The 20,054-nt window shown below is 46.7% G+C and overlaps 1 protein-coding gene across 1 annotated transcript in view; it reads left to right on the top strand.

Annotated features, from left to right (window-relative positions):
- The first annotated feature begins 1,956 nt into the window (after window positions 1–1,956).
- LOC130479636 (aldehyde dehydrogenase family 3 member B1-like) overlaps window positions 1,957–20,054 on the top strand; it is a 53,072-nt gene continuing 34,974 nt past the window's right edge. Inside the window, exons 1-3 of the mRNA XM_056852030.1 lie at window positions 1,957–2,035; window positions 3,316–3,384; window positions 13,551–13,908. Of these exons, the coding sequence (XP_056708008.1) occupies window positions 1,957–2,035; window positions 3,316–3,384; window positions 13,551–13,908 (506 nt within the window). The remainder of the gene's footprint in view (window positions 2,036–3,315; window positions 3,385–13,550; window positions 13,909–20,054) is intronic.

Raw genomic sequence — 20,054 nt, 5'->3', positions numbered from 1 at the left:
CATGAGTGCTTCCGAATGTACCGTGCTACGTGAATTCTTGGGTTTCATCCGACTCTCTACCGCCCCTTCTTCGGCCCCTGCTTTCTTTGTGCGCAAGAAAACGGGTGACTTGCGGTTATGCATTGACTTTCGAAAACTCAATGCAGTCACCCAGTCCAATGCCTATCCCATTCCTCTGATCTTGGATCTCTTGGGACAATTAAAGGAGGGGCGTATCTTTACTAAATTAGACTTAGTGGAAGCCTATTACAGAATCAGAATTCGGGAAGGCGATTGTCTCAGAGACAATCAGCTCTATGCTTAGGTGTCCAAGTGCGAATTTCACCAAAAACAATTGACCTTCTTGGGCTATATAATTTCACACCACGGTCTCACTATGGACCCTGAAAAGGTGCAGTCTGTAACCAGTTGGGAACCACCCTCAACCCGCAAGCAGGTTCAGCAATTTCTTGGGTTCGCTAACTTCTACAGAGGGTTCATCCCCAACTTCGCTCACTCCCCATCACTGATCTCCTTAAGACTAAGGGAAAAGGAAGTGCCGCCGCGTTGCCTTTGGCTAAAATCAATTGGACCCCCCAGTGCCAACTCACTTTTGATACTCTCAAGCGACTGTTTACCTCCGAACCAGTATTAAAACACCCTGATCCTGAACAGATGTTTATAGTCCAGGTGGATGCCTCGGACATGGCAATGGGGGGTGCGCTTCTACAGCGAAGGAGGGACGGTCTTCTGCATCCGTGCGCTTACTTCTCTAAGAAGTTTGCGCAGTCTAAGCTCAACTGGCTGATCTGGGAAAAAGAAGAGGCCGCCATCCACCATGCCCTCACGGTGTGGAGACAGTTTTTGGAAGGTTCTAAAGTCCCTTTTGAGGTGTGGAGCAATCACAAGAACCTGGAGGCGCTCACGGGGGCCCATAAACTGTCTGCAAAACAGGTACGCTGGGCGGACTTCTTTGCTCAGTTCCATTTCGTATTGAAACATGTACCCGGGAAGTAGAATGTCCTGGCTGATGCTCTATCCAGACTTCCCCAATACCCAACCAAGGTTGAACGCCCCACAGAATCCCTGTTCACTCCTGCTCAAAGAGGTTTGCTGCCCACTCTAGCAGTCCAAACTCGATCGCAAGCCTGGCTCCCGCCACAGCCTTCGAATGGGGGGGAACTCCAAGCCCGACCACGCCAGTCGGCCCGACCGCGCCACTCCCTTGCCTCCTTTGCCAACTCCGCCTGCACTCAGTTGCCCTGAGAATTCAGCCATCCGACCCCCCTCGGGGACATCAGCGTTGGGGCGTGCGACCTGTTCGATGAGATCCATATTTTGGTTACATAGTAAAAACATCTCGTTGCCAGCACCGCTAGTTCGGCGGGACTGGCTGGATTGCAAACCAGTGGCCCAAGAGGATTCTCCTGTATATAAGTCCTCCTCGTCGGAAATATCCGATCTCTCGGGCAAAGTCCCCACCAATCTGCGGGTTCGTTGAACGCTACGAGACGGGACGAAAGATGGGAAGAATGAAGGTAATTCATAGTCCTTGGGCTGTCGGGGACGCGTGCCACTCCGCGCCCGTTCTCAGGTCAAGCGATCCCTCTCTTCCTGCTCCACCCGAGCCTTTGCTGCGGCTTCAGCCGCCGCTCGCGCTTGCTCCTCCGCTTTCTTGCGCTCAGCCAAATCCAGGTTGGTGGCCAGTCGGGCGGCCAACGCCGCAGTAACGAGTGGGAGAGCTTCTTGCTCCAAGGTGAAGAGGAGTTCAGCACGCTTATCCAGCAGGTCCAGCATGGGTTGGATCTGTATGCTAAGGCCGCTGCATCCGCACCGAAATTGGGGGCAAGATGTTTCGTAAGGTCAGCCACAGAAATAGTAGCCGCAGTGTGTCCATGGAAGAGGGCAGTCACTCACTCGGCTACCGCTTTAGCTTCAGCTTGGCAGAGCTCGGGGGATGGTGTGATCGGGGTCGCCATGTCAGCAGGACGGATTGGGAGCGCGTCCAAAGCTGACTGTGTTTCACGAGCAATAAGTTCGTCCAACAATCCAGTCAGTAGTTGTAAATCCTCAGCCGCCACTTGAGCATCATCCACCAACCGGTCGAGGACCTGGAGGTCTTGGCAGGCGTTGGCAGCGTCATACATCCAGGGGACCGTTGTGACTAGAGAACGCCATTGAGTCTGAACAAGCCCATTTAAGCGACTAACTTCCGTGTTAGTCCGAAATAGTTCAGCTATAACGTCCCGTACGAGGTCTGGGTCATCAGTCGGCGTTCTCAACGGAAGGGACCATGGATGGAAGCCTTCCAGGGCTCCTAACAGGAACCCGCTACCCGGGGATCAGGCCCACTGGGCCAGGGGCAAACCACACGGGGCTCCAGCCAAGGAGAGATCACTTGGAGAGCACTGCTCCTGCTCCCATCTGAGCGGCAGGCGAACCCTCCTGGGCTCCAGCCTGACAGGCAAAAGAAGAAGTGAAGATTGCTGTCTTAATGTGAGCCCTTGCCCTAGTCAGAACCAATAACCACGACAGGAGACACACTGGTCCAAGGAAGATGGTTTACTGGCAGCATAGGTAAACAGAGCATACAGGACCTAAGACAGCAATGGAGGGTACTGGGTTACACTTGACTATATAAAAGCATAGAAAAAAGCATTCAGCATTCAGCAGCCCAGGACAGGCTCAAGAAATTACTATTTCAAAACAGTCTAGAGATGCCTCCGTTCTCACAGAGTACTGTCTACTTCAAAGAGTTCAAGAATGCAAAACAATCCTTGGGCAAGTTGGTGGAAAAGCGAAACTGAGACACAGGCCTGACAAGCGTCCCCTCATGCCAGCACAGTGCCCACAATGCTGGATAGGGGGGTGTCTAACGGACTCTTTTTTGAACTCACTTCGTTCCGGTTGCCAAGCCGAACTCTGCGCAAACCCTCCCCACCGCTCTAACTGAACGTGGGGGTTTTTGGTACAAAGACTCTAAGCTGTATGTTCCGAAAGGACTACGGAAGGAAGTGCTACAGCTAGTCGATGGAGCCAAGACCGCAGGACACTTTGGATTTCTAAAAATGTTACATTTGTTACGTAGACAGTTTTGGTGGGCGGGCATGCGAACTGACGTGGACTCGTTCATCCGCAGTTGCCCGGTATGTGCTACTGTCAAAAGGTCTCAACATAAACCCCCCAGGTTGTTGCAACCATTAGAGACCCTCCACTAGACCTTGGGAAGTAATTGCAATGGATTTTATGACCGATCTCCCCTCAGTGAAGGAAAAACTGTACTTTGGGTAATCACAGACCTGTTCTCTAAACAGGTGCATCTTGTCCCTTGCGCAGGTATCCTGTCCGCCGCAAAACTGGCCCGCCTCTTTGTGTCACATGTCTTCCGCCTCCATAGTTTTCCACGCAAGGTGGTCAGCGACCGCGGAAGTAGCTATGTAGCTAAATTCTGGAAAGCTTTCCTAAAATTGGTGGGGGTGGAACAAGGTCTCTCTAGTGCTTTCCATCCCCAAACCGACAGCCAGATGGAACGGGTAAATGCTGTGTTAGAATGCTACTTGCGTTGTTATGTTAACTACCATCAAGATGATTGGGTTGAATTGTTACCCTTTGCTGAATTTGCATACAATAATGCTGTCCATCAATCCACTGGGTATAGCCCCTTCTGGGCTGTGTATGGTCAGGACTTCAGCCCCATTGGCCACAACGATGTCTCAGGGGAGGAGGGGGGTGAAGGTGTAGCCAACTGGGTACATACTATTCAAACAACCTGGCCCTGGCTGATTAAAAACATGGAACGGGCCAAACATAAATACAAGGCTCAAGCTGACAAGCATCACTCACCAGGGAAGGATTACAAAGTGGGGGATGTGGTTTACTTGTCCACCAAGAATCTGCGTTCCAACCGCCCGTGTAACAAACTCAGTGCCAAGTACATAGGACCCTTTCCCATTTCTCGAGTCATCAACCCAGTAACTGAGGAGCTCTCACTCCCAAAGTCTTTAAGACGAATCCACCCTGTGTTCCATATCAGTTTGCTGAAACCGCATATTCCCACCCCGGAATGGCAGCCTGAACCTCTTCCAGAACCGCCGGTGATGGTGGGGGGGGGGAGAACATTTTGAAATTGCAAAGATCCTGGACTCGCGTCTCCATCATGGTTCCCTCCAGTATTTGGTTCGTTGGAAACACTTCAGTTCTGCGCAATATGAATGGGTGCGCGCACGTGATGTTTCTGCACCCCGTTTAGTCCATCAATTCCATGCTGCTTACCCTCACAAACCAGTACCCATGCGCGGGACTGTGGGAGGGGGGCCTTAAGGGGAGCAGGATGTCAGGCCTGCTCTCTGCTGAGACAGCCAGACTGTGTGTGTTTTGGTTCCACCAGGTGCATCCCAAGGCCAAGCCTGGTAACTGCCAAATTCCTTTCCTCTGTGGGAACTGCTCTCGTAGGGGAGGGTGGTTGCCATGGCTGCCACCACTATCTGATATGACCAATGCTTCTCCATATAGGCCTTAGGCCGTGCCTTTAGTTCTCCTTCGTGCCAATTTACCTGTTAGCTCTGTATACCTGTAGGTTTTCTAATAAATCAACTCTCTTTTGGACTACTCATCTGTGGATATTGTTTATGGGATTGCCACGGGGACAAGTGCTCACAATATCCCACTTTATTTCTTTGGGCTCAAGGATGCTGATGGTGCAGCTACAAGTTGCAGGGCACAAATCATGAAAGTCCATTAACAGAAAAATAATGCACAGGTTAAAAAACACAGTTAAATCTGCTGAGAAAGTTCACACTCCTCCAAATGCCTCTGAAATATAACTGTCATGTGTGCCTTCCCAAAATGTAACGAGAGAAGGCGCGCTCTGAATCCCCTCTGCTAGTCCATTCCAGATGACTGAACCTACTTCAGAGAAAGCGTATGACCTAGTTGTTGCTATATGGACAGTTCTAAGAGAGAACATCACAAAGACGAGGTTGTCTGAAGAGTGTAAGCGACGGATCCTCCTGAAAGGGATCCGGGGGGCCTAACGCACCAACAATTTACAGCATAGTATCATCGTGCTCGGTGTGTGTGTTTTGGATGTGTATTCTTCATTTCCAATCGCACCATGCCTGTTAAGACTGCTCCCAAGACGGTTTATTGTCATATTGCACCTCCAAAGTAATAGTCCGAAAAGTTGAGAGGAGGAGCGTGGGGGAGCACTGCATCATGACTACGTCGCTGATGCTTCCCCGCCTCCCCTCCCCTTTCTTTGTTTCATGCATGCGCAATATCATTGATCCGAAGGAGCGCTGTACGCCATTAAGAATTGCCTCATTTTCACAGCAGGGAAACCCTAATCACAACCTATGCAGGCATTCCCCCTCCAATAATAAAACCCAAAATGAGCCGTTCCTTGCACAGTGCTAATCACAGAGGCTTTTCAGGCATTGGTCCAACGATCTTGCATTTTTTTGCTGGGATGAGCACATTAAAAAAATTTTTTGAGAGCATGGAGGCACACTCAACCCCTGCAGCGGGAGAAAGAGAGGAACAGGCAGGGAGAAACTTTGTGCTGGCAGGAGAGCCCTGACTTGTGTGTGTGTGTCTGCGTGCGCGCACAGGTGCTCTCTCTATCCCTCAGTCTCTCTCCCTTCCTCCTCCTCCTGCTTCCCGTTCCCCCATCTGCCGTTCGCAGCAATTTTGCTACTTTTCCAGCCCTCGCCCTCCTCTGCGTTCCCCCTCAAGTCCACGAACCATTTACAAAATCCACTTCAAGGACATTCCATATGAGGGAAATGTTTGATTGGGACCCTGCTCAAATAAAAATGGTTGGTCTAATGTTCCAATGTTCGTGTGTTCCTTTGTAAGACCACAAGCACTTATGGGGGGGATTAAGTAACAATAATGATTGGTGGATGCAAATGGGAGGGGAGGGGGAAGGTGGGATGGGAGGAGAAAGGCTTTTCATTGGGTGTTGCAAAAAGAGGGGAGGAGAACTGAATAGCGTATGTAACTGAACGCACCCCCTGGATTGCCGGTTTTGAAACGACATAAAGAAATACATCATGGTACAGGCGTTTTGGGGGAAAAACAGATGTCTGGCGCTTCCAAAGCATTTCCAAGCCAAAATGGGAGGACTGAGGTGCGATCTAACCTGGATAACATGTTTTTTTAAACGTAGTATATATTGAGTGCGTTAGGCCCCCTGGGTTTGCAGACCCATGGGGGGCGGGGGGCGGCGGGATGCCGGGTCCCGGCTTACTGGCAACCGCGGCTGGTCCGGGGGCATTGGGCAAAGGCCTGGGCGGCTCTGGGTCCCTGGCTGGTCCTTCGGGGGGCAGGGGGGGCTCCACGTGGAGTGGCCGGGAAGACCAATGGCGGCTGCCAGCTCCTGACCACCCCCGTGGCTGTCTCCCCACCCCTAGAATCATAGAATCATAGAGTTGGAAGGTACCACCAGGGCCATCAAGTCCAACCCCCTGCACAATGCAGGAAATTCACAACTACCTCCCCCCTCCACACCCCTAGTGACCAGAAGATGGCCAAGATGCCCTCCCTCTCATCATCTGCCTAAGGTCACAGAATCAGCATTGCTGACAGATGGCCATCTAACCTCTTCTTAAAAACCTCCAGGGAAGGAGAGCTTACCAGCTCCCGAGGAAGCCTGTTCCACTGAGGAACTGCTCTAACTGTTAGAAAATTCTTCCTAATGTCTAGACGGAAACTCTTTTGATTTAATTTCAACCCGTTGGTTCTGGTCCGACCTTCTTGAGCAACAGAAAACAACTCTGCACCCTCCTCTATATGACAGCCCTTCAAGTACTTGAAGATGGTTATCATATCCCCTCTCAGTCTTCTCCTCTTCAGGCTAAACATACACAGCTCCTTCAACCTTTCCTCATAGGACTTGGTCTCCAGACCCCTCACCATCTTTGTTGCCCTTCTCTGGACACTATACTTCTGTTGATGCAGCCCAAGACTGCATTTGCCTTTTTAGTTACAGCATCACACTGCTGACTCATGTCCAGTGTTTGGTCTACTAAGACCCCAAGATCCTTTTCACACACACTACTGCTCAAACAAGTCTCCCCCATCCTAAAGTTATGCATTTGTTTTTTCCTACCTAAATGCAGAACTTTACATTTGTCTTTGTTGAAGTGCATTTTATTAGTTCTAGCCCATTTCTCCAGCCTGTCAAGATCATCCTGCATCTTGGCTCTGTCTTCAACCGTATTTGCTACCCCTCCCAATTTAGTATCATCTGCAAATTTATTAAGCATCCCCTCTATTCCTTCATCCAAATTATTCATAAAGATGTTGAACAATACAGGGCCCAGCACAGATCCCTGAGGAACTCCACTACACTTCTCTCCAAGTGGACGAGGAACCATTAACTAGCACTCTTTGGGTATGATCTGTCAACCAGTTGCAGATCCATCTAACCATAATAGGCTCTAACCCACATTTTCCCAATTTGTCAACTAGAATACTATGTGGAACCTTATCAAAAGCCTTACTGAAATCTAGATAAACTATGTCTACAGCATTCCCCTGATCCAGCAAGGTAGTAACTTTCTCAAAAAAGGAGATAAGATTAGTCTGACATGACTTATTCTTGAGAAACCCATGCTGGCTCTTAGTGATTAGATCCATCCTTTCTAAATGCCCTGGGTGGGTTGGGCGCAGGGTGTCGTCAGCTGGTGGACGGGCCAGCTGATCCCTGGATCCCTCCCCTCATGCTTGCCAATGCCTAACGCTGTAATCAATAAAGTTGTGGCCTTTTCTACTCCAGCTACGGTGTGCTTGTCATTCTTGGATGGGTTTATGCGGGCATTCACTGGGGCATGGGTTCTCCCTTGGGGGGCCATGGCGGGGCGCCCCCCCTTCCCCCCGTAGAGCTGGGGCCGCAACTAGCATGTGGGAGTATACCAAGAGATGCTGTTCTATATGGTTGAGGGACCCTTGGTCATGGAGGGTTTTAAAGGTAATACCAGCACTTTGAATTGGGCCTTGAAGAAAACAGATAACCAATGAAACTGCTGTAGAACTGGAGAGATATATTCCAAGCGCCTGACCCCATATAGAACAGCATCTCTTGGTATACAGGAATCTTGCCACTGTGTTTTGTACCAATTGAAGCTTCCAAGATGTCTTCATAGGCAGCCCCACGTGGAGTATTTTACACTAGTCCAGTCTGGAGGTTATGGTGGCATGGAGCTTCCGTTTCAGTTTAACATAAAACTACAAATTTCCAGATAATTCCGTTTTTTGTGCTGACTGGTTGGACTGCAAGTGCTGGATGGACAGCAAATGAATTGAGCAAATTATTTTCATTGACTGAGAGGATGCTTATTAAATTTGCAGATGATACTAAATTGGGAGGGGGAGCAAATACAGTAGAAGACAGAGCCAGGATTCAGGATGATCTTGACAGGCTGGAGAATTGGGCTAAAACCAATAAAATGCATTTCAGCAGAGAAAAATCAAATGCATAATTATAGGATGGGGGAGACTTGTCTTAGCGAAAAGGTGTGCGAAAAGGATCTTGGGATCTTAGTAGACCAAATACTGAAAATGAGTCAGCAGTGTGATGCAGTAGCTAAAAAGGCAAATGGGATCCTGGGCTTCATCAACAGATGTATAGTGTCCAGATCACGCGAAGTGATGGTATCGCTTTGTTCTGCTCTGATTAGACCTCACCTAGAGTATTGTGTTCAGTTTTGGGCACCACAATTTTTAAAGGATGTAGACACAAAGACTGTCAGTAATTCTGCTTTTTTTAAGTTGTTATTGTCATTGGTTTCCCCCCCAATAAAATTAACAAAAAAGAAAAGAAAAAAGAAGGATGTAGACAAGCTGGAATGTGTCCAGAGGAGGGGAAACAAGGATGGTGAGGGTTCTGGTTATCCCAGGATAACTGAGCACTTATGCCGCCTCGACCCCCCACCCCACCCCCCATCAGGAATGCACAGTTAGGGTCATGTCAGTAACACAGTTAGTTGATACTGTTATTTATGATGTGTGTATGTGTTAAGTGCTGACAAGTCGCTTCCGACTCATGGTGACCCTACGAATCAACGTCGTCCAAAATGTCCTGTCTTTGACAGCCTTGCTCAGATCTTGCAAACTGAGGGCTGTGGCTTCCTTTATTGAGTCCATCCATCTCTTGTTGAGTCTTCCTCTTTTCCTGCTGCCCTCAACTTTTCTTAGCATGACTGTCTTTTCCAGTGACTCTTGTCTTCTCATAATGTGACCAAAATATGATAGCCTCAGTTTAATCGTTTTATGATAGGTGGATCTTAACAACAGACAACAACAGAGATGAAGTTGTTTTGGCAAGTACTTTGAATTTTGTTAAACATGGTAGAATTTTCGGTACGGCATCCTTATTTTTAAAAAGCAACCCCCCCCCAAAAAAAAGCATATACAAACGGGCAAATATTCAAATACACAAACTAGGTATATTTCTTTGGATTTTATTTTTTTTATGTGCAGAATTGAAATCTACTGTTTTATAATCAGCGTTTGAATATATAGTTAAAACTGGATTAGCTATGATCTCATGCAACATCTTGTGTATTCACAGGGAGTATTAATGCCTCAAACTGGGAGAAATTAGTTTCAACCAGATTGCTAGCCACATAAAAACAGTCCTAGGGAATATTATGCCAACCCTGATTGAGGCAACACCCCAATTACCTGGAAATGAAGTCGCTCGGAATTAAAAGAGAATACTATGTTCTTTCCTGAGGGAGATGCAGAAAGCTGGCATGTGCTGGGACTCACCTGTCAGGCTACTTCCAGATGGGTATTTTCCCCAGTATAAAAAGCAGGAATTCCCTACTTAAAGGAGAAAGGCCACATGACCTGCTAATTCCAAGCATCAGTTGTACCATTCCCAGATCTTTCATTTTTAAAACGGATTAAAAATAAACCTGTTTTAATTCACCTCAAAGGGGAATCTGCCAAGTGTCTGCAAGGAAGTGTCTGGTAAGCAATCCCTCTGTCATAGGCTTGCTACTTACCTGGGGGTGAGTGGGAATTCTCCCACTCACACAGCCACCCTCCCACTGCTTTCCTCCAGGCGATAGTAGAAAAATGTGGAAGGCAACATTACATGTGATCTTGAGGTCACTTCTTGTGAAAACCCAGAAATGATGTCGCAGCCACCCTGTGATGATCTAGGAATTCCCCAAATCTCTATAGTCTTTACCTTTCCTAGTGCATTGTGTCAGGTGGCTGGAAGGTCAATTCTGTTTTTTTGCTGGAAGTGATAGTCTAAACATCTTGAAAACAGGATAGCACTCGGCCTTGGCCATGGCACCTGGGCTTAACCACAGCATTCCAAACTCAGGCCATGCCTGACAATGCCATTGTCAGGCCATGCCTGACAGAAACTGCCAATGCGTCTGTATTTTTGCACAGGTGCAACAGGAAAAGCAGAAAGAGCAGGGATGGGGGATAAGAAGCTAAGAACATAAGAAAGGCCCTGCTGGATCAAACCAAGGTCCATCAAGTCCAGCAGTCTGTTCACACAGTGGCCAACCAGGTGCCTCTAGGAAGTTGTGAGCACTTGGCCTAACGAGAACCACAAACCAAAACAGGAGACGAAGTTGTCCAAAGAAGCTGGTTTTACTGGTCACAAAGGTTAGCAGAGCACAGAGAACCTAAGACAGCAATGGGGCAAACTGGCTTGCACTTGATAATATAAAAGCATTGAAAAAAGCATTCAACAGCACAGTACAGCTTCAAGAGATTACAGATTACAAACAGCACAAAGGCGCCGTGGTTCTCACGGACTGCTGTCGGCTTCAAAGAGTCCAAAAATGCAAAACAGACCTTGAAGGCAAATTGGTGGGAAAACGAAACTAACTGAGATACAGACCTGACAGAAGTCCACAAACAAGATGACTGCAGCAGCATTATCCTGCCTGTATTCCAAAGCACCTGATGTGGGTGAGAATACTGAATGAGAAGGGAGTACATGAAGAATGGGATATTCTTAAAAGGGAAATATTGAAGGCGCAATTTCAATCAGTTCTCATGAGGAGAAAAAAAGGTAGAGGTTTGAAGAGACCAGGGTGGATGACTAAAGAACTTTGGGTTGAGACAGGATTTAAGAAGGGCATATACAAGAAATGGAAAAAGGGAGAAATCAACAAAGAGGAATTCAAACAAGTAGCCGGCACATGTAGGAAGAAAGTCAGGAAGGCTAAAGCACAGAATGAGCTCCGGCTAGCCAGGGAAGTTAAAAACAACAAAAAAGGGTTTTTGGTTATGTCCATAACAAAAGGAAGGTCAAGGTAACGATCAGGTCATTGCGTGGAGAGGACAGTGAGTCATTAACAGGGGAGGCAGAAAAGGCAGAAGTACTTAACTCCTTTTTTGTCTCAGTCTTCTCCCAAAAGGGGAATAGTGCTCAACCTGGGAATAATGGAGCAGAGGATGCAATAGGGGAATTACAGCATAGTATAGACACTGAGATAGTACGGGAATAACTGGCTACTCTTAATGAATTCAAGTCTCCGGGGCCGGATGAACTGCATCCAAGGGTGTTAAAAGAACTGGCTGAAGTGATTTCAGAACCACTGGCAATAATCTTTGAGAATTCATGGAGAACAGGAGAAGTTCCAGCAGACTGGAGGAGGGCAAATGTGATCCCTATCTTTAAAAAGGGGGGGAAAGAAATCCCAAACAATTATTGCCCAGTCAGCCTGACATCAATACCAGGTAAAACACTAGAGCAGATAATTAAACAGACGGTCTATAAGCACTTAGAAAGAAATGCCGTGATCACTGACAGTCAACATGGGTTTCTCAAAAACAGGTCATGCCAAATTAATCTCATATCTTTTTTTGATAGAGTGACAAGTATGGTAGATGAAGGGAATGCTGTAGATGTAGTTTACCTTGTTTTCAGTAAAGCCTTTGATAAAGTACTCCATGATCTTCTTGAAACAAAGCTAGTAAAATGTGGGCTGGACACTGCTACTGTTAGGTGGATAGGTAAATGGTTGACCAACCGAACCCAAAGGGTGTTCATTAATGGCACAACTTCATCCTGGAGAGGAGTGACCAGTGGGGTGCCACAGGGGTCTGTCCTGGGACCGGTACTATTTAATATTTTTATAAATGACTTGGATAATGGAATAGAGGGCATGCTAATCAAATTTGCAGATGACACCAAGTTAGGAGGGGTAGTTAATACCCTGGAGGATAGGGTCAGAGTTCACAATGACCTCGATGGACTGGAGAGCTGGGCCATAAGTAATAAAATGGATTTCAATAGGGAGAAGTGTAAGGTACTTCACCTAGGCAGAAACAACATAACCTGTGTACAGGATGGGAGAGAGTTGGCTTGACAACAGTACATGTGGTCCACTAAGATTTGGGAGTCTTAGTGGACCACAAACTGAACATGAGTCAACAGTGTGATATGGCAGCTAAGAAGGCCAATGCAATTCTGGGCTGCATCAATAGGAGTATTGTGTCTAGATCAAGGGAAGTAATACTACCACTGTATTCTGCATTGGTCAGACCTCACTTGGAATACTGTGTCCAGTTTTGGGCTCCACAATTTAAGAAGGATGTTGACAAGTTGGAGTGTGTCCAGAGGAGGGTGACCAGAATGGTCAAAGGTCTGGAATCCATGCCCTATGAGGAGAGACTTAGGGAGTTGGGTTTGTTTTGTTTGGAGAAGAGAAGGTTGAGGGGAGACATGATATCCATGTTTAAATATTTGAAGGGATGTCATGTTGATGAGGGAACTAGCTTGTTCTCTGTTGCTCCAGAGACTAGGACACGGAGTAATGGATTTAAACTAATAGAAAAGCAATTCCACCTAAACATTAGGAAGAACTTTCTGATGGTGAGGGCTGTTCGATGGTGGAATGCGCTGCCTCGGAGGGTGGTGGAGTCCCCGTCTTTGGAGGTCTTTAAGAAAAGTGGGGTATAAATGAAGTAAATAAGTAAATTGCCCATGCTCCTATCACCAACTCTCTTCTGCTCCACTGTGCCATGCCCAGTGCTGCTCTGGTGATTGTTGCCGGGCATTAGCTCTCTGGGTTTGGCACAGGTACCGAGAAAAGGTCAGGAAGCTAAGGAAAATCATTATAAAGAAATTCACCGTGGGAATTTTCTGTTTACTTTAATAATATTCCCAATGTTTAGAAATTTTGAATTTTAAAAATTCTGAATCTGAATTTTAAAAATCTGAATATCCAAATTCTGGTGCTGGTGCACTTCCCGATGGTTGTGAAAATGCCACAAGGAGAGGTTCAAAGAAGCCTGGTCCTTATTCAGAAACCCCCCACCCCCTGCCATATACAGTGTCAGAAACCAGAAGAATCCCAGTCTAAGGGTGACACCTCCAGACGCAAAATAATTATTTTGTGAAAATGGGCATGGCAAGATTACTTGTTAAGATATACCCATCTTGGTGCTGTAGAAGAAGAGGACGTGTTTCATGTTCTGTAGGATGGGGATGATAATTTACTGTTTAATAGATTATCTATTGCTCAAACCTATAAGAATTTATATGGGACAGAGTACAACTGATTTACTGTTTCCTTGTTTCCTTCTAGCTGGAGAGTCTGTGGAAAGTGTTATCTCAGGGAATTTCGATTTCAGACAGCAGCAGAAGGTCCAGGAAGATCCAAATGCAAGTGGAAACAAGCAGAAGAATGTCAGTGGAAGACTGTCAAGTGTTAGAGAAAAAGCAAGGCTCTGGGAAATTCCCTCCCAATGTGACAAGGGTTCTTCCCGCACAATTTCTGCAGGACAACAGAATCCAAGACAACAACACAAATTTGAGGAAGTTTCTCTCCAAAGTAGAGACAGGCAGAACAATAGTTCTGGAGGACAACAGAATAAAGACCAACAACACAGATTTCAGGAAGTTCCCCAGCAATCTGAACACCAGCAGGACTCTTCTTCAGATGGGTAAGGAACAGGTACCGTGACTGAAAAAGCAGGCAAGGGCACTAACTACATGACTACTATCCTGGTATTCGTTATATGGGAGGGAAGGCAGCATGGTATAACCCAATCTCGTCAGCTCTCAGAAGCTAAGCAGGGTCAGTACTTGGAAGGGAGACTGCCAAGGAAAATTCTGCAGAGGAAGGCAATGGCAAAACTCCTCTGCTTCTCACTTGCCTTGAAAGCCCCTTGCTGGGATCGCCAGAAGTCGCCTGTGACTTGACAACGGTATGTACACACACATTCTTTGTTCAGTTCAGGGAACATGTACTGTACATACTGCTGACATTGGGAAAAGACTCTGAGTGGAGAGGACTGGTTTAAGCTTAAAAACCAAGCAGTTGCTTCCCTTCAGAAAGAGACTGTAGTGTTTGTTGGCCAGAAAATATCAAAACCAGGCCAGGTCAAGGCTGCTGCCTCTCTCCTTCCTTTATTAATGACCCACAACTGCTAGAGCAAAGCCGAACAAAGTTAAGAACAATAGGCAGACGGGAAAAACTTGTTTCTGGACAAGCAGGAAGAAATTATCGGGGGGGGGGGGACATTCTGAGAAGCATCATTAGGCTCCTGATTTGGGTTCCAGCTGGGAAATCTTTGCATCCAGAATTCTGTTTTTCTTCTTCAGCACTTGTGATGCTGATGCCCACTTCATTAGAGCTCCTATTCAACACTAGACCCTGCTCAGAAATCCTGTGCCCTTCTACTAAACTCCTTCCCCCAATTAGCACAGCTGCATGCAGGAGGAGCTGTGCCTCACTAGCAGAGTATCTGCAAGCAGAAGGTCCCAGGTTCAATCCATGGCATCTCCACTTAAAGGGTCCAGTCAAAGGTGATGTGAAAGACCCTGGATGTGTTGCTGCAACTCAGAATAGACACTGCTGAACTGGACAGACCAATGGACTGACTCAGTGTAAGGCAGCTTTCTGTGTGTATTCATGCAAGGAAACATCCAAGAGAATAGCAGGTGGGGAAACCCAGATCCAAAATACCGCAAATTCCCTTATATTCCCTGGGCCAAAATGGTTAGTTATTGCCTACCTAGTAGAAACAGTTATCCAATCAGCTGCAGTAGAACTGAGAGAGGATGGTACCACTGACAGCTCCAAGACATGTATACCCGTGGTCTGGTTTACTCACATAGGACAATGAGATGGTGAGATGGAATGTTAGGTGGTTAGAATGGAATGCCCCACTTCAGCTTTAGAGCCAAAGGGGTGTAGAGGTTAAAAGCAGCAGACTCTAATCTGGAGAATGTGGGTTGATTCCCTACACCTCCACATGAGCTGCAGTCTCTAATCTGGAGAACCAGGTTTGATTCCTCACTCCTCCACATGAAGTCTGCTGGGTTACCTTGGGCTAGTCAGTTCTCTCAGAACTCTCTCAGCCCCACCTACCTCACAAGATGCCTGTGGAGACTCCTTACAGTAGAGAAAAGAAGGGTATAAAAACCAACTCCTCCTCCTTCTTCTTGATTTAATGGCTGTGCGGTGAGAGGTTCCCTTCCTCATTCTGTTAGAGGATCTGTACTAAACAATTTTCAAGGCTTTGGCTGAGCAAAACTCATTGGTGACCTAGCGCCTAATTGGGGAGCATATAGAACTGGCAGCTGGACTCCAGTTCCAACCCCCCATGAAATGCCACACCGCCCCCATTTTCCTCTTGGTAAAGTTGACCCTGGCATGCAAATGAAGGCATATAAGGCAATTGCTGGATGGAAATGGCCACAAATGTATTGGTTACAGCAACAGGCATTGGCATGGCATTACGGCGTGATCCCAGACATCGGTTCACCTGCCTGGCGGCCGATGTGTTTCCACCCTCAGCCTGCTTCCTGGGAGTTGAATGAGATAGCAGCCTCTGGAACCCACTTGGACAGAAGCCAGCTATGTGGTCCCCTGCCACTTGGCAGGAGGCCTTTCCGACAGCCCCCATGCCCAAGCTGGGCATGTCCCAATTCAGGTCTCCCCCAAATCCCTTATTGGGATCCTCAAAGTGGGGAAAAAGGGGCATGCCTGCTGGCTTTCCCCCCAAAATGGATCCAGCCCCCATGCCAAACTGCCACAAGAGACAGCTGGGGACCAACTGGGACCTGACCGACTCCTGCCAATGCCTAGCGCTGTAACCATACCTTCAGGCCGTGCCAGATATTGTGAAGCCAAACACCCATCCCCCATGAGGACAAGTGGATCCCATTTGGGTGAAACAAGATTTCTAAATGGCAGGAAATGTCCAGGTGATGATGTCCAGCCCACCCTCCCGGGCCCGTATCACCTTGCCAATGGCCACCGTGATCTTCTGCCTGGCCCTATCAATCTTCTCCGGGCACACTGCTCTATGCCTTGCCTGCTTTTACAGTAGGTCAGACCACAGTAAGCTGGTGTCAGGAAATTCTGCTGCCAAGGCCCTCAGGTCTTGACAGAATCTTATTGGCTTAAGAAAAGGCTGCTCCCTGTAGGTCAATGCCTTTTCTTAAGCCAATAAGATTCTCGCCCAGTTCTCTCCCGATTGGATGACTAAGGCGTATGTTAGAAAGCGTTGCAGCTCTACAGGCGAGTAAGCACAGAAGACTCAGCACGTAGTACAAAAGTGCTCTTTTATTCACAGTGACAGAATGCTCCGCTTGGTCATCAACTCTCCACAACCCACAACCCAATACATATATAACACACCTATATACATATCTGGCATAGTCTCTCAGCCAATCACCTGTTGGCTGCCTTGTCTCCAGGACTATCTAGCTCAGTCCAGTACAAGCCAGTTTTTCTGCTCAGTCATTGAGCTGTCATGTGACACCACCAATCACCTGGCTGTCACATAGATCATTTACATCTGCTTGCCATCTGCTTGCCATGTGCAGTCTCATATTCCAACACTCCTCCTAGACTGACATTGCAAGCCCCAATTTGCTTCTAAATGGTTCAAACTTTTCAGTAGACAAACATTTGGTGAAAACGTCAGCAATATTTACATTTGAAGCACAATGTTTCAAAACCATTAAACCATTGTTTACCGCTTCCCTGACATTCTGGTATCTTATTGTGATGTGTTTACTTCTTGTTCTTATACCTTGATATCCAGCCAATTGCTGTGCTGCAGTATTATCACAGTAAACACTTACAGGCATTTCATATTCAAGATTTAGGTCTTTAGCCAGTTGACTCAGCCATTCCAGCTGAATCTCACTGTCGCTTAATGCAGAATATTCTGCCTCACATGTGCTGGTAGCTACATGAGTCTGTTTTAAAGACTTCCACATAACCAGTGCCCCATGTAGAAATAACACGTACCCAGTGGTAGATTTTCCTTCTTCTCTTTCCCCCCAACTGGAGTCACTATACACTGTGATTGTTTCCTCTGCATCAGCCTTTAAACACAACCTGGCTGAAGCTGAGCCTTTTAAGTATCGCAGCACCCTTTTTGCTGCATTCCAGTCTTTCATGTATGGGCATGCACATTTCTGGCAAAGCAAATGTACTGCCATACAAATGTCTGGTCTTGTCCAACATGACAGATATAACAATGAACCCACCAACGATTGGTATTGATTTTTATCATGGAATACCTTATCATCCACCTCTTTCACATACCCTGTTGTCATGGGAGTCTCAGTGCTTTTGGCCTCTGTCATTTTAAATTTTTCTAGGAGCTGTTCAATCTTTTTCTCCTGGCACAATTCAAAATATCCTTCTGGGTTCCTGGTAATTTCTACCCCCAGATAATTTTGAATGTCACCAAGATGCTTCATTTTAAACAGTTTTCCAGTTGCCTCCTTAAACCAGTTTAGTTGTTCTTTTGTATGACACAACAAACAAAGATCATCAACATATAAAAATACAACACAGTCAGAGCCCTTTACACATTTGGTAAACATACAAGGATCAGCAACACCTTGCTTAAACCCAAGATTTGCCAATGCTTCACTAATGCATTGGGACCATGCACGTGCACTCTGCTTTAATCCATACAGAGCCTTATGCAATTTTAATACTCCTTGTTTACCCTTGCATTCAAACCCAGGGATCTGCTCCATATATATTTCTTCACTTATTGTTGCATTCAGATATGCAGTGGTGAAATCAAAATGGTGCACTAACATGTTATCTCTGACATCTTTACACAATGCAGCTCTTATAGTATCAGCCTTCACAGTGGGAGCAAATAATTCATCAAAGTCTTGCCCTTCAACTTGGGAATAACCCTTAGCCACAACCCTGGCCTTACGGAGTATCTTCCCTTCTGGACACTGTTTGACTTTGTAAAGCCATCTGCACCCTATGGCTTTTCTTTGAGCTGGCAGTTTTGTTACAGAGAATACCTTATTCTCTTTCAGGGAATCAAACTCAGTTTGCATGGCTTCTAGCCAGGCCTCTTTTTCCCTGCTTTCCAAAGCCATTACCTCCTGAAAGCTCTTTGGTTCTTTGACTTGTACATGATTTACATCAGTGGTCTCAAAACCATACCTCTCTGGGGGAATTCCTTTAGTGCTCCTGCTTGACACCCTAGGAATCTGTCTCCCCTCTTCAGCCCTTGGCGATGAAGCCCTTTGAGGAGACCCCTCCTGCTTCACCCCATCTGCATCCTGTGAGAGATCTGTCAATGGTAGCCCAATTTCTTTTGGCTCCTCCTGTCCATGAATTCTGGCCCAGTTATTACTCTCACAAAAATTCGCAGCTCTGCTGTAGCTGAGAGAATTATGTTCATCAGCAAACCTGTATGATTTCATGCCAGACTGATACCCAAGGAAGGTTAGTTTTTTAGCTCTCGCTCCTCCTTTCCTTCTCTTGGATATTGGCACATCAACCCAGGCTTTTGTACCAAACACTCTGAGGTAACCTAAGCTAGGATCCCTCTGGTACAAAACCCTATAAGGTATGTCTTGTATGGACCTGGTCCAGATCCTGTTGGAAACATAGGAGGCGGCCTTTATTGCTTCTGCCCAGTATGTCATTGGCAACCCTGCATCCTGCAACATGGAATACATTTTTGTTTGTAGCATTCCCCCATGTCGCTCAGCAACACCATTTTCTGCTGGCACCGCCACGTTGGCAACTCTGTGCCTCACACCTTGCACCTGTAACCATTTTTTAAACTCATTTGACATGAATTTTCCCCCAAAATCTGTTTGGAGAGAATCCAAGGTACATTTAAGTTGTTTCTGCACTCTTTTGGCCCAATACTTAAATGTTTCAAACACCTGTGACTTCTTTTTCAAAGGATACACCCAGGAGAATCTGGTGCAATCATCCACCAGAATCAACGCGTAATGGTTACCTGAGTGACTCTCCCTGTAGGGGCCTATTACATCTGCATGCACTACCTTTAATGCAGTGTCTGAGAGTCTCTCACTATGCTTAGCCACTGGGTAAGCCTTAGATTTGGAACTTTTGCATACCTCACAATCCAGGTAGTTCCCACACTCTTTAACTTTTTCCTTCCCCAGTAAGGCTAGCGTTTTCTTTATGGTCTCATAATTTGCATGAGCCAACCTTCTATGTAGCAGATGTATGCAATTGTCATGGGGGCTCTTATTAGTTATCATCTTTGCCTCCACATGCCTATTTTCTACCACATACACATTATTACACATTTTCCCTGTAAGAAGCACTTTCCCACCTTTGGATATCTTACAAGCCTTGTCTGTAAATGTTACAGTATATCCAGCCCTGTCAAGGGCACTTACACTTAGCAAATTATTCTCTAGTTCAGGGACACATAGCACCTTTTTAAATGTATAGTTCAAAGCTGGGAACCACACACTCCCCTCACGTGTCACCTCAGAATTCCTTCCATCAGCGAGGCTTACATGCGGCAAACTTGAGTCCCGTGTGTCTTTTAAAAGTTCCTGATGCCGGCAAATGGTCTGTGACGCACCAGAGTCTAAAATCCAGACACCGGCTGTGTCACTGTGCTCAGTCAGCACCAATGATGCCTTCTGACCGCTCACAAACTCACGTGACGACTGGTCCCTTCGGCTTTTCTTCCTTGCTTCTGGGCAGTCACGCTTTAAGTGATTTGTAGCCTTGCAGATGTAGCAACGTCTGACCCTCAGAGCCACGTGCTGCTGTAAATCACCCGGCTTTCTCTGCTCCGCATTCCTTTCTCCGCCGGCA

This window comes from Euleptes europaea, chromosome 6 (assembly GCF_029931775.1).
Source record: "Euleptes europaea isolate rEulEur1 chromosome 6, rEulEur1.hap1, whole genome shotgun sequence".
NCBI classification, from domain to species: Eukaryota; Metazoa; Chordata; class Lepidosauria; order Squamata; family Sphaerodactylidae; genus Euleptes; species Euleptes europaea.
The sequence above is the reverse complement of the archived record's forward strand: the minus strand, read 5'-3'. Positions and strand labels throughout refer to the sequence as shown.